At 35.5% G+C, this 13,191-nt stretch overlaps 1 protein-coding gene across 3 annotated transcripts in view; it reads left to right on the top strand.

Annotated features, from left to right (window-relative positions):
- The window catches only part of LOC140153594 (serine/threonine-protein phosphatase 2A 56 kDa regulatory subunit gamma isoform-like), an 85,638-nt gene that overhangs the window by 25,407 nt on the left and 47,040 nt on the right, over window positions 1-13,191 (top strand). For all 3 annotated transcript variants that reach the window (XM_072176376.1, XM_072176375.1, XM_072176377.1), the window contains 2 exons: window positions 1,530-1,640; window positions 8,845-8,937. In XM_072176376.1, coding sequence (XP_072032477.1) covers window positions 1,530-1,640; window positions 8,845-8,937 — 204 coding nt within the window. The remainder of the gene's footprint in view (window positions 1-1,529; window positions 1,641-8,844; window positions 8,938-13,191) is intronic.

Genomic DNA, 13,191 nt, shown 5'->3' with positions numbered 1-13,191 from the left:
AACAAGACTGCTTTATTTAAATGAAAAAATATTTCTTGTTTATTGGTGAAAATTACCGATTAAAATGGTCTTAGATGTATCCACGAAATACAAGTGCTATATTTATGCATATTGATGTGTTTTAAAAGAACTGTTATAAATTGTATGTCCTTAAAATGACTGTACATTTATAGTGATTCAAAGAAAATTGGGTGTACTTTATAGTATTCAGCAAGGTCCATCAGCGGTGTCCGACTGCTCTTCCTGATTATCGCATAAAAGAATTAGGTCATGCCAGGGTCATGTGATGCTACACAAATTGTTCGGCAAATGAGGTGCCTGTTTCATTTTGAGATGCAAGGTCCATCAGCGGTGTCTGATCTTATGACTGCTCTTCCTGATTATTGCATAAGACAGCGTTCAAGCTTTGACTTACGTTTGGCGGACAAACCGTGAAAAAAGTATTTAGGGTGAAAACAGTCAAAATTCTTAATTACTTAAATGTTATTAGGGGTAAAATGTGACATATTTTCAGATTTTGGCACTTAAAACCCCTTATTTTTCACTGATTTTGAGAAAAATTCATTTTTGGTTCAATTTTGGCCGAAAATGGCCGTTTTGGGGTGACAAAAATTTTGACTTGCTAATTTCCTGTGAGTGTATGAACATGAAAACTGTCAAATAATGCCTAATTTTCTATGCTAATTGTGTAACAAGGGTACAATTGTGATATTAAAAGCATTGAATGGGATCCATATATTTCTTTATTTTCGTAGCAGGGGTAGAAACTCAAAGGTTCGGGTGACAATTGATTTGGAAAAAAGTATAATATTTACCTCATTTTCGATTTGAAAATGCCATATCTCCACAATGGTATGAGCTATAGGGATGTTTTAAGTGTCATTTTGCTCAGTATTTCAATAGCTAAATGGTGATATAAAAAATAAGTAAGCTAGATTTACAGAAAAGAAAATAGCTTGCAATATGCTACCCCCACCCCTAAGAATTTTGAGGGCGTGAAAAAAGTAATGGATTTTGTTAAAAAAATAAGTCCTTCAAAACTGGGAGGTGTAAGGCTAAACAAAGAACATGTTGCTCTAACCAATACCTTTCTTTAGAGCAACATGTTTTTTGTTTAGCCCTAAGTATCTCCATTTTGAAGGACTTATTTTTTTAGCAAACAAATTTGACGATTTTGGGCAGAAATATGCTTGTACAGTGCTATGGGGAAAATTTTCAAGTTGATAATTATGCATTTTTTATGTCAGATTCAGTTTCTCCACAAAATTTCACCCTAGAAAAAGTTCCTATAAGTAGGATATCTTTCACTTCAAGTTTCCTCCATTCTGTCCGCCAAACGTAAGTCAAAGCTTGAACACTGTCATAAAGAACTATGTCATGCCAGGGTCATGTGATGCTACACAGATCGATCGGCGAATGAGGTGCTTGTTTCATTTTGAGATGAAAAGATTTTAAGATCAAAATGCTGCTTTTGTCATTCATGGAATATAACTATTACACTAATTTATATTTTCTTTTTGTTTTTTCAGTTTGCGATTAATATGTTCAGAACACTTCCACCACCGTCAAATCCAAGTGGCGCAGAATTTGACCCGGAAGAAGATGAACCCACATTAGAAGCAGCTTGGCCACATTTACAGGTAAGTTCCTCTGGCTCTTCTCCTGCTCTTTCTTCATCCTTTCTCCTCCTCTCCATCTTATCCTCCCTCAACACATTGAGCTGTTCCAGGTGAATTCCACACCCCTCATGAAAGACATGACACAGGGAGAGTAGAATTCAAATGGAGTCATCCATTCCAGTAATCCTGTTTGAAATTCACACTTCCTGGGTGGAAGATTAAATCATGTCTTCCAAAGTGTATGGATTTCAACTGAAATAACATGTACCACTATACTATATGTAAATACCTCACAAAAAGAAAGTCTGCATTTGTTTGAGTGGTCATTATACCTTACATAAATCTGAGCAATTTTTTGTGTGATCTGAATTAAAACTTTTCAAATAGTTCCGATGTTCACAAAATGTTTAAAATGTGGACAATTTGAACTCTTTTGTGCCCAAGTGAGATATCAAACTGAACCTAACCAAATTATTAGCTCATTCACATCAATTTCAAATGTTCTTCAATCAATCAAAATTAATTATGACCATTGCGCTATTCCATTTAAAGTCCACACTACCCCTGAGGAAGATTTAGCAAAAGTCTTCCACAGAGGGAGTAAGAGTTATGAATAGAATAGACAATTGGGTAGCTTCCATTTGAAATACTCATTCCATTTGTGGAAGATAAAGATAAAACCATAATGCAGGGGGAGTATGAGTTTCAAAATGATTAACCCTGACCAATTACATTTGAAAAACATACCCCCCCTGCTGGAACATATTTCCAAAATCTTCCACAGGGGTAGTGTGGATTTCAAATGGAATAGCCCAATTTCAAACAAGTATTGACTTTCTTTTTATGCTGTGTATAATACATTTTTAAGATTCTTTATTTTGCCCAAACAGGAAATAATACACTTTGAGATAAGTAACATCACTAGAATAGAAATAATGATATTAAAAGAAAAACTGACTTCACTTAGGAATCTAATGCTCTGTCTGTACCTGGGGAATGCATACAAATTAATAATTTGCCACAATGAAAACAAGAGTATTTCTAGGTAGATGAAGCATGCGTTATGATATAATGATGTTTGGGGATTTAACAGACCGTAATTAACATGTTTATCTCGGAGCCTCCCTTTGAATACAAGCCTGACTTGATACATGTGTCACATTAGCTCATTTTACTCTTGAGGCAGGAGTCATTGTAGTCAATTTGCAAATTCAGTTTATTTTTGTATTTTTTGTTCCCGATTTTATTGCAAGAAAATGTATAAAGATCCAAATTTGTGTGTGTATCCGGTAATTTTACAATAAAAATGGCACACAACTTCATATGTTTTAAAGGCCCAGCATTCAGTGGTTTACTCATCGGGAGGATCATACTAAAAATTGTCGAAATTCAGGTTATTGCACCTTTGTTAGTTTCATAGATGTGCTAACATAGCATGCTAGTGATTGAGCTGAAAGCTTTGTAAATTAAAGACAATAGAGGCCGTCAGCGTGACGTCATATGCCGCCATCTTGTGGGTACACGCTGCGATGATCGTTCGATCTCCATGCGTGAACAGCAAAATCACTGCGCCGATGCGTGAAAAGAGCTGCGTGGCAAGCTGCGCCCTGCGCGCAGTGCCTGGCGCATGAACACGCGTATCATTTGTACCCACAAGATGGCGAAAGGCTGACGGCCTCTATAGAAGACATTTTATATAAATATCTCTACTTACATAGACAAATTTGCTACATGTATTTGAATAGAGCTTCAACTTTGTCAATACTACTGTTTTGCTTTGTTTTTGTTTTTTTGCCAATTTGTTTTTTTGAAAAATACCAAATGACAATTTGAATGGCTTATCCTTCACTTAATTTAATTTTTTTTTTACATTTAATGCTGGGATCACTGAATGGGCCTTTAAGCAAGGACGTTCAAATTCTCTGCACATTTATTTCAATGTTAATGTTTTTAATCAATCTTGACTATCATCACCCGGGTTGTAGCTATAAAATTTTTAGTGCTGGGTGGTATTTGAGGGAATTTTTTCGTGAAATTGACAATTTGATTGAAATTTGCCTAAATTTATCCCAATTCTATGTGATTTTACAATTTTAGACACTTGAGTAGTGTTGGTTGCTAGAGCTAAAATTGTGGTGAGCTCTAAATCTGAGTGTCAGGCTCTGCCACCCGCCGTAGCTACATGTACATCCCTAATGATCACATAAAAGAATGTGAACTTCCTTTTTGTGAAATGTTGTAATATATCACTGCATTGTCTTACATTGAGCTGCAAAATAAATGAGAGAGAAGTGTCATTCCTGTGCCTCAATAAAAGACATGGCAGTGCAAATATGAATGCAAGCATTGGACTCACACTTCGATTTAATATGTGTTAAATAAAATGACCGGTATTAATTTTGATTCTCCCAAACCCGTAAACTATTCAGAAGAATGTGCAGCTGCGGTTAATTTTTGTTTTAATTTGAAAAATTATGATATTTCATTAATTAATCCTATAAAAGCATGGTGAAATTTAATTTCCAAAGTAAATTCATCAAAATTGACCGAAAAGTGGTTACCTGTTACAGGGTTACACTAACATCCAAGATGGACAACAATTAAATAAGCCTAAATCATATATTGTATTTCACACACCACCAGCCACACTCTCTTATCATACTCATGAATATTTCTTACATTTAATATTTGCACATTTGCTGACCTTAAGGGATGGGGTATGAACGCTTGGACAGTATTTATTGTGGGATATTAGAGCACATCAAACGTATCGAATTGTATTCTGAATACGAAGAATGTCCTTCTGATATCAAATAATTTTCATTTTTGAAATTCACGATATAATACAAATTTTATGACAAATTATTAAAATTTGATATTTTTCACATTTTTGATATATAGCAGTCCTCGAAGTAAATTTTCTAAATCTAATAATATATTCTTAAAGTGTATGTAGCTAGGAGGAAAAGCCGACGATCAATTGAAAATTTTGACCTTTCATATTGAAGATATGGATTTTTTCCCAAAAAAACCCCAATTTTTTTGGGTGTTTTGGGAAAAAATCCATATCTTCAATATACGAAAGGTCAAAATTTTCAATTGATCGTCGGCTTTTCATCCCACCAACATACACTTTAAGTATAAATCATCAGATTAGTTTACTTGAGTACTGTTAAATATCAAAAATATAAATTTTAATCATTTGCCATAAAATGTGTATTACATTGCTAATTTCAAAAAATCTAAAATTATTTGATATCAGAATGACATTCTTCAGTATTCAGAATGCAATTGATATGTCTGATGTGCTCTAATGTCCCACAATAAATACTGTCCAAACGCTCATACCCCATCCCTTAACTGGTTTATGGGCATTCAATCCAGTGAATAAATGAGTGGCTGGTTATGCAGACTTGACCTCAATCTGTTCATTTTTTTCCTAAGTCTTCCCTTACATTTTTCCAATTAACAAGCCAAAGTCACAGGTTTTGCAGAAATTAGTATTCTCAATGTGTAATGATCAAAGCTAGTTGACCTAGTTGATTTTAATCTGATCTGATGATTTTTTTAGCAATATTGTTTGTTCATACGTCAGCATTTAAAATGACCTGATTCACAATGTCTTTATGTATTTGATTGAATACCTGTCTGGATCTGGGTTGTAATATTGAGTGGACCTGTTCACTAGCCGGTGCAAAAAAGCAGAGTATATGTAGTGAAAAAATAGCTGCCTTTAGCAAGAAGCAATATCATTACACCACAAATACATGGATGGATCACAGAAAATCTATTATTGATGTGCATCATGAATAATTAGGATTAGAACCCCCATTGTATAGCACTGGTTCAGTGGCAACATGGCAGACCCTCCCTGACACCTCAAGACTTCTCTGTTTGTGGGGGAACTTGAACCCCAGACCTTTAGGGTAAGACCAGTTGTTCTAACTATAGCAATACAGGGCACTAAAGGCTATTTTTAGATTGTTTTTGTGGTTGGATATTAACATGGAAGCTTAAAGGGGGTTTCCGGCAATCATAACGTTATACCTTATATGTTAGTAAAATAATTATCCAACATCAAGCATGAATCACATGGTTTTATTTTTAAAACAAACTCATATTGACCATAAAAATGAATAAAAACAGTCGGCTCTCAACACGCGATATTCAAAATTCCAGCGCCGAAATTGTCTTAAATGCAATGAGGTAATGGTTATTTGTGCTCCGTTGTTGTCAGCCTTCATTGTATTACTGAGACGTCATTGCACTTTCGACAATTTCAGGGCTTGGGAATTTTGAATATATAGCGTGCTGAGAGATGGATGTTTTATTCGTTTTTATGGTCACTATGAGTTTGTTTTAAATAAAACCATGTGATTCGTGTTAGATAATTATTTTTCTAACATCTAAGCATAATGTTATGATTGCTGGAGATCCCTTTAATGCCTTTACCTGAAAAAAAAAATGCATATAGCAGCTATTTAGTTATCTTCTTTGTAGCTCATTCACTTGCGTTCTCTTGGCAAGTCAGCAATGTTACTCTGAACCAATTATTACTAAGCACACAGGATGTTGCTTGCCCTGCCTGCCCTGTCTGCCTGGTGAAGTGTCACTAGGATCCACAACATGCTCATATATCAGGGGCGCAGTTCTTTAACCCCAATACATTTGTACATTCATTGAATGACCGTTAAAAATGTGGGTACAAAAACTCACACTCTGCAATTTGAGGTCAAATTTTGCACTATGATTGTGTAATTGAGGTTAGAGAACTATGTCATTTGGGGATGAGGTCATTGTGGTCCATAGTGTATAGATACTGGGTTAATTCAGATCACGTAACATGACCTATTATACTTCCCTATCTTCCAGTCTGAAGCTAGGAAGTGGTCCTAGTAGTACAAGATAGATAGGTCAAGTTGGGGCTTTGTGAAGATTGTCCAGTAAAACTCATAGTTTGAAGAGAAATCAAAAGATTACAGGTTTCACCCACAGCAGCTGATAGGTGTATCCCATGATGCTCTGCGGTACCAAAGTAGAACTACACATGCCATAGAAAGTGTGCACAAAATTCCTCACTTCAACTTTCAATTACTCGCTTATATCAGAGGAGCTTAGACTTTTGTTTGAAAAAATATGATTTCTAAAGTATTGTGAACCTATCCATAGCTCTCAATATCTAAGCGGCTCTTGTTTATATTTTGTATGTATTTGCTATGGAGCATGCAGATAGACTGCAATGCATGATGGGATACTCCCTTCAGCTGCTGTGGGTTTCACCTATCGCTGAGAATGTTAACTTCCAAGTCTTGTTTGAATGAACTTAAGAATTAGAAGAAGAAAGTTCCAGCGCTATCTCTGTTGTCTTTGTTTGATTCTCCCCCTAATTAAAACACATGTGTATGAAAATCTGATAATTTCAAAATTCTGTGAAATGTATATTGCTAATGTATATGACTCCTTGAAATCTGTGAGTTCTGTTATATTTGATTGGAAATTCATCGAAGTGCAGCATGTACAAAAACTCACACTCTGCAATTTGAGGTCAAATTTTGCACTATGATTGTGTAATTGAGGTTAGAGAACTATGTCATTTGGGGATGAGGTCATTGTGGTCCATAGTGTATAGATACTGGGTTAATTCAGATCACGTAACATGACCTATTATACTTCCCTATCTTCCAGTCTGAAGCTAGGAAGTGGTCCTAGTAGTACAAGATAGATAGGTCAAGTTGGGGCTTTGTGAAGATTGTCCAGTAAAACTCATAGTTTGAAGAGAAATCAAAAGATTACAGGTTTCACCCACAGCAGCTGATAGGTGTATCCCATGATGCTCTGCGGTACCAAAGTAGAACTACACATGCCATAGAAAGTGTGCACAAAATTCCTCACTTCAACTTTCAATTACTCGCTTATATCAGAGGAGCTTAGACTTTTGTTTGAAAAAATATGATTTCTAAAGTATTGTGAACCTATCCATAGCTCTCAATATCTAAGCGGCTCTTGTTTATATTTTGTATGTATTTGCTATGGAGCATGCAGATATACTGCAATGCATGATGGGATACTCCCTTCAGCTGCTGTGGGTTTCAGCTATCGCTGAAAATGTTAACTTCCAAGTCTTGTTTGAATGAACTTAAGAATTAGAAGAAGAAAGTTCCAGCGCTATCTCTGTTGTCTTTGTTTGATTCTCCCCTAATTAAAACACATGTGTATGAAAATCTGATAATTTCAAAATTCTGTGAAATGTATATTGCTAATGTATATGACTCCTTGAAATCTGTGAGTTCTGTTATATTTGATTGGAAATTCATCGAAGTGCAGCATCAAAAATATTTTCTGCAAAAGTATTTGCTGCCATCCTGTTCAGCCAATCGTCATCATCCTAGGAACCTACAATCAAGTGCAAATTTCCCTGGGACACTTGTTCATATTTCGCGCCCTCTGTTCAATAAAACCGGTCATATGAAGTTCACCATATGATATTTTATTTGTATAGTTTCCAACCTATTTCGAATCCCCTCCCTCCCCCACCAACCAATGTTGGAGCAAAAATATAGGCCGTTTAAAAAATGAGGCGTTTGGTATACAGCATTGAATAAGGGGTGCGGGGAGAGTCATTGAACTATGAAAGTGTCCCAGCAAATTTGCACTTGATTGTAGCTCTAGCATTTGTGCTCCTTAAATTTGGAACAATCAACCAACTCATATTAAAAACTGTACTACTTTGGACTCCTATAAATCTTTGTTAAAAACATTAAAAACTGTACTACTTTGGACTCTTATAAATCTTTGTTAAAAACAGATCTGTTTAATATCGCTTTTGCTGATGACTTGTTGTGTAGAATGTTTTTCTTAATATCGTCACTGGGCAGGAAAAACCTCATATGTACTTTTGGCCCTTGAACATGGATAAAACCTTGTAGGTGTAGACTTTATATTGAATGGTTTGCTTTTCATCCATGTTCATGGGCAAGAAGTACATATGAGGTTTTTCCCGCCCAGTGACGATATGGTATTTTGTATATTTTTTGTATTATGCTCTGTTCATCATGTTTTCCTTTGTGTTCATATTCCTGTTGATACGCAGTGAACGGCTCTGGCTCTTGCGTGTTATAAATTTCCATAATATTATTATTACCCCATTATTATTATTATTACCAGTTTGTGTGGCTTATTATCATGTTAATAATTTTATGTTATATATCTCTGTTTGACCCAACAGCTAGTGTATGAATATTTTTTACGATTTCTGGAGTCCCCTGATTTCCAACCCAACACAGCTAAGAAGCACATAGACCAGAAATATGTCATGCAGGTAAGTTGATTGCAATAAGCCCAATCACCATTGTAACAGGTTTTTGAGAGCAGTTTTGGGACACTTTGACGTCTGACTTATCAGGGAAATTGCTGTAATTATTAATAATTAATTTCTTATTGTAATGATGTTATCATTACAAATACTAGAATAATTAATTTATACAATAACCAAGTTTCTGGGTTTGTTTTTATTCTAGTAAAACATATTAAATTATATTTTGTACGCACACAAAAACCCAATTTTTCTGAATTTCCCCGATAGGTCAGAGGGCAAAGTGTCCCAAAACTACAAAAACTGTCCCACAATGCATTGCAAACTTTCAGTGCCAATTTGGCTTATTGTTTGTGAACTGAAGAGTTCAGATACAAAATCCAATATATCCAATGGCAGATTGGGCCAAAAAAAAAACAAGTTTGTTTCCTGTAGCGCGCGCATTTAGTTTTTGATGGCTTATGTGCGCATTACACAACAAATAAACAATATAAATATTCTTGAATATGAAGAAATATGATTTTTTGTGTCGGAGAAATCCACTGTAAATTCCCATTCCAATTTGCAGCGAAAAAGGGTAATTTTTTTCCATTTCAAGACAGAGATTAAAAAATACTTATATGTTGAACACAAATGCAGTATTAAAAGCTGATAGCCATTCAAACAAGAAATATGTTCAGTAAAAAAATTAAAAATAGCACAAGACAGCACATGGTGTAATTTACATTTTGAGCTTTGACTCTTTACATTTTTACCCTATGGGCACTGCTGCCTTTTTACGGAGTCCCTGATTGGTTATTTACAAGATACAATCATCTGAGTAACCAATCAAAATAGAGCTTTTAGATCTCTTAAGACTTTGAAGCTTAAACCCCCTTCAGCCATACTGACTATTCTCACCATGTCTGTGATTGACTCAATATGCGATACAGCTCTCTTTGTAACCAATCAGAATAGTTGTTTGATGCAGATAATGCCCTTGGAGTTAATATTCAAGCCCTCCCCTAGCAGTAAATTCACTGACCTTTGATGTGTGAATCATTACTTCCTCGGCACAGCAGCTGAAAGGAGTATCCCATCATGCATTGCAGTATATCTGCTTGCTCCATAGCAAATGTATACAAGATATAAACAAGAGCCGCTTAGATATTGAGAGCTATTGATAGATTCACAATACTCTATGGGTGGTATTTTTTCAAACAAAAGTCTAAGCTTCCCTGATTTAAGCGAGTTATTGAAAGTGACGGATTTTGTGTACATTTTCTATGGCAAATTCAGTTCTATTATGGTACCGCAAAGCATAATGGGATACTCCCTTCAGCAGCTGTGCTTCCTTGGCTATAAAAGTGTAATTCAATTTATTGTCAATAAAACCAAGTGCACGTCACTTTAATTATACTGTAAATTCAGCTTTGTGTACATACAACATTCAATATGTGACATGATCTGCTCCATGTGGGCCAAAGGAGGCATTTTTGAAAATTGAGTTGCTATAATTATGACCTTGTAGAAACATTTAATAGGCTATCATATGTTGAAAACACCAAAGTTCTAGCATACTTGGTTCTGAAGTTATGAGGTTTTGTGATGTGTATTTTCTTATGTATTTTATTGTTTTTTACTCCATATTTTTGTCATTATCTCAATTTCAAATTTGCTCCAAACATTGATAGAAGTGGTACTTTTTATCTTTATATAATACCCTAGGAAAAAAGTTAACGCTTTATTCTGCGTTGTACACTTACACATTCTTGATGTCAGGTGTGACTCTGGGGAGAGCATCTGGTTGAAGATATGATATGGGGGATTGGGGATAGTTTACAATATTGACTCTGCGCGGCTATACTCTGATTAGCTCATAATAGGCGGGACTCATAATATCGTGGATTGATATAGAATGGCGTACGCACAGCTAGGCGCAGCACCTATATGCGAATTGCGCTTTGCATTGATTCACTTTTAAAGAGGCAATTTCTTTATCAAGATATGATATGAAAGTTACACAGATGGATAAATTTGTGCTGCACATTTTGATATCTTGATCTTATCTCAATGCGACTTAATTATTCGTTTGTAACCGTTTGAATGAAAAACGCAGAATTCTAATAATGGCATCATATCCTTTGGCTTATCCGTCAACTGCACCGATAACGAACACAGTACAAAATTGCTTTAAATTGACATTTTTGTGCATTCTAAGAAAATTAACCATTTTCAATTCAAGTGGGAGGTCTTATCAGTGGAGGTGCCATGGGGAGGGGGATTGTGGTGAATTCCTCCAGTCAAAACTCTTGCCCCCAGTCAGAACTCTTGCCCCCCCTGAAATTGGACTCCTGAATTGAAAACTACCCATGTTTTCAACTCTTCCAATGTGAAATATTTTTCTTGACCCTGAAGAAAATAGATAAGAACATTGATGAATTTTGCTTGTATCAATGTATTGTGTAAGGTAACCACATGTCCTTAAACCTGAGTGTCATTTGGCAGTGGCATTTTGCTTTTGAAGGGTAATCACCCTTCACATGTCCTTAAACCTAACGAGTGTCATTTGGCATCGTCATTTGGCAGCTTAAGTGCTAATGAAGAACACGATATGACTCTAACCTCCATACATCTATGCACACACTTGAATGATAGATAAATCCATTTGTCATGCAGACATCCTCGGTTTTGGCCATTCCAATTAAAATGCATACTACCCCTGTGGAAGATTTTGGAAATATCTTTCACAGGGGGAGTATGTTTTTCAAATGTAACTGGTCAGTGTTAACCATTTTGAAACCCATGCTCCCTCTGTATTATGGCTTTACCAATATCTTCCACAACTGGAGTGAGTATTTTGATTGGAAGTTACCATGGTTACCCAACTGTCTATTCTAATCAAAACTCATACTCCCTCTGTGGAAGACTTCAGCTAAATCTTCCACAGGGGAGTGTGGATTTTAAATGGAATAGCTCAAAATGATTATTTCAGGCATGTTGGTTTCAAGGTTGTCAGCCCCCTATAAAATTCCATACAGGCAGGAATGAGTATTGTGTGTGTGTGCAGTGTAGGGGACAATATGCAATGTTAATTTGGTTTGTATATTTGTTTTTGTCACTTCTGATGCTTAGCTTTTGTATATCTTTCATATTGATAGAAAATTATTTATAAATATATTCCTTGGAGGAGGATGTACTCTTCGTACATGGTCATAAAGTGTGTTGAACTAATGAACAAATCTTTATTTCAAGTGAAATTTCACACATGTCAATGTTTTGTCCCTCTGTCTTTCTTTTTCTTCAGTGCATGGAACAATTTGCACATAGTGAAAATAAATACCGTATTGTTTGTAATAAACGCTCCCCCTCTAATAAACGCCCCCCTCCAATTTTTCTGTGAAAAATTGACAAAAATGCAAACATTTCCATGCCATCCATCTCATAGCTTGCTAGGTAAGCTTAAAACTTGCATCAGTCATGTCAGTCACGATCGCTAAATTGAATGGACAAAACCTGTGATGACTCAACTCCCATCCATTTCATTGCCTAATTATGGTAGAATTTCACTAATTCCATGCACTTACAGGTGTAATTGTGTTGAATTCCCACGAAAATATCATTTTCAGTGGGCGCCGCCGCCATCATGTATAGTCGTAAATCCCTCCTTTTAATAGGAGCACCATCGGGAAATTGAACCCCATTTTCAAGCTTTTTTCAATGACAATTCACTTCCAATAAACGCCCCCCTTTTGGAAAAATGCAACGCCCCTGGGGCGTTTATTACAAACAATACGGTAATTCCTTTTTTTTTTAGTGCAAAGTTAGTAACACACACTACCCAACCCCACACCATCAAAATTTGCATAAAAATCTGTTTTTGTTTCAGACAAGAGTGAGATAATTGAGCATCTTTGTACAAATGGTATGCGATAAATTACAATTAAGAGATTGGTAACTGTCTAATTGAATTGGATGTAAACAGTCAATGATGATTAATTGCGGATGAATGTGGAATATCATTCCAAAGTGCTGCCATAAATCTCTGAACTACTGTAATTCTGATATCATTCACTGTTAATACTATAGTACCTAAATGTTTTGAATTTAGATTTTGCACATAATCTAACATTGAATCATGTAGCATAATTTTATCTAATATAGCCACAATTGACATTAGACACATGGAGCAGTTTGATTTGTGATATCAGTTAGGCCTATATTATTTATACCCTAATCTTTGGTCAAAATGCCACAATCATAATATTGAGAGTGGAAAGT

This window comes from Amphiura filiformis, chromosome 5, assembly GCF_039555335.1.
Source record: "Amphiura filiformis chromosome 5, Afil_fr2py, whole genome shotgun sequence".
Classification (NCBI taxonomy): Eukaryota; Metazoa; Echinodermata; class Ophiuroidea; order Amphilepidida; family Amphiuridae; genus Amphiura; species Amphiura filiformis.
The sequence above is the reverse complement of the archived record's forward strand: the minus strand, read 5'-3'. Positions and strand labels throughout refer to the sequence as shown.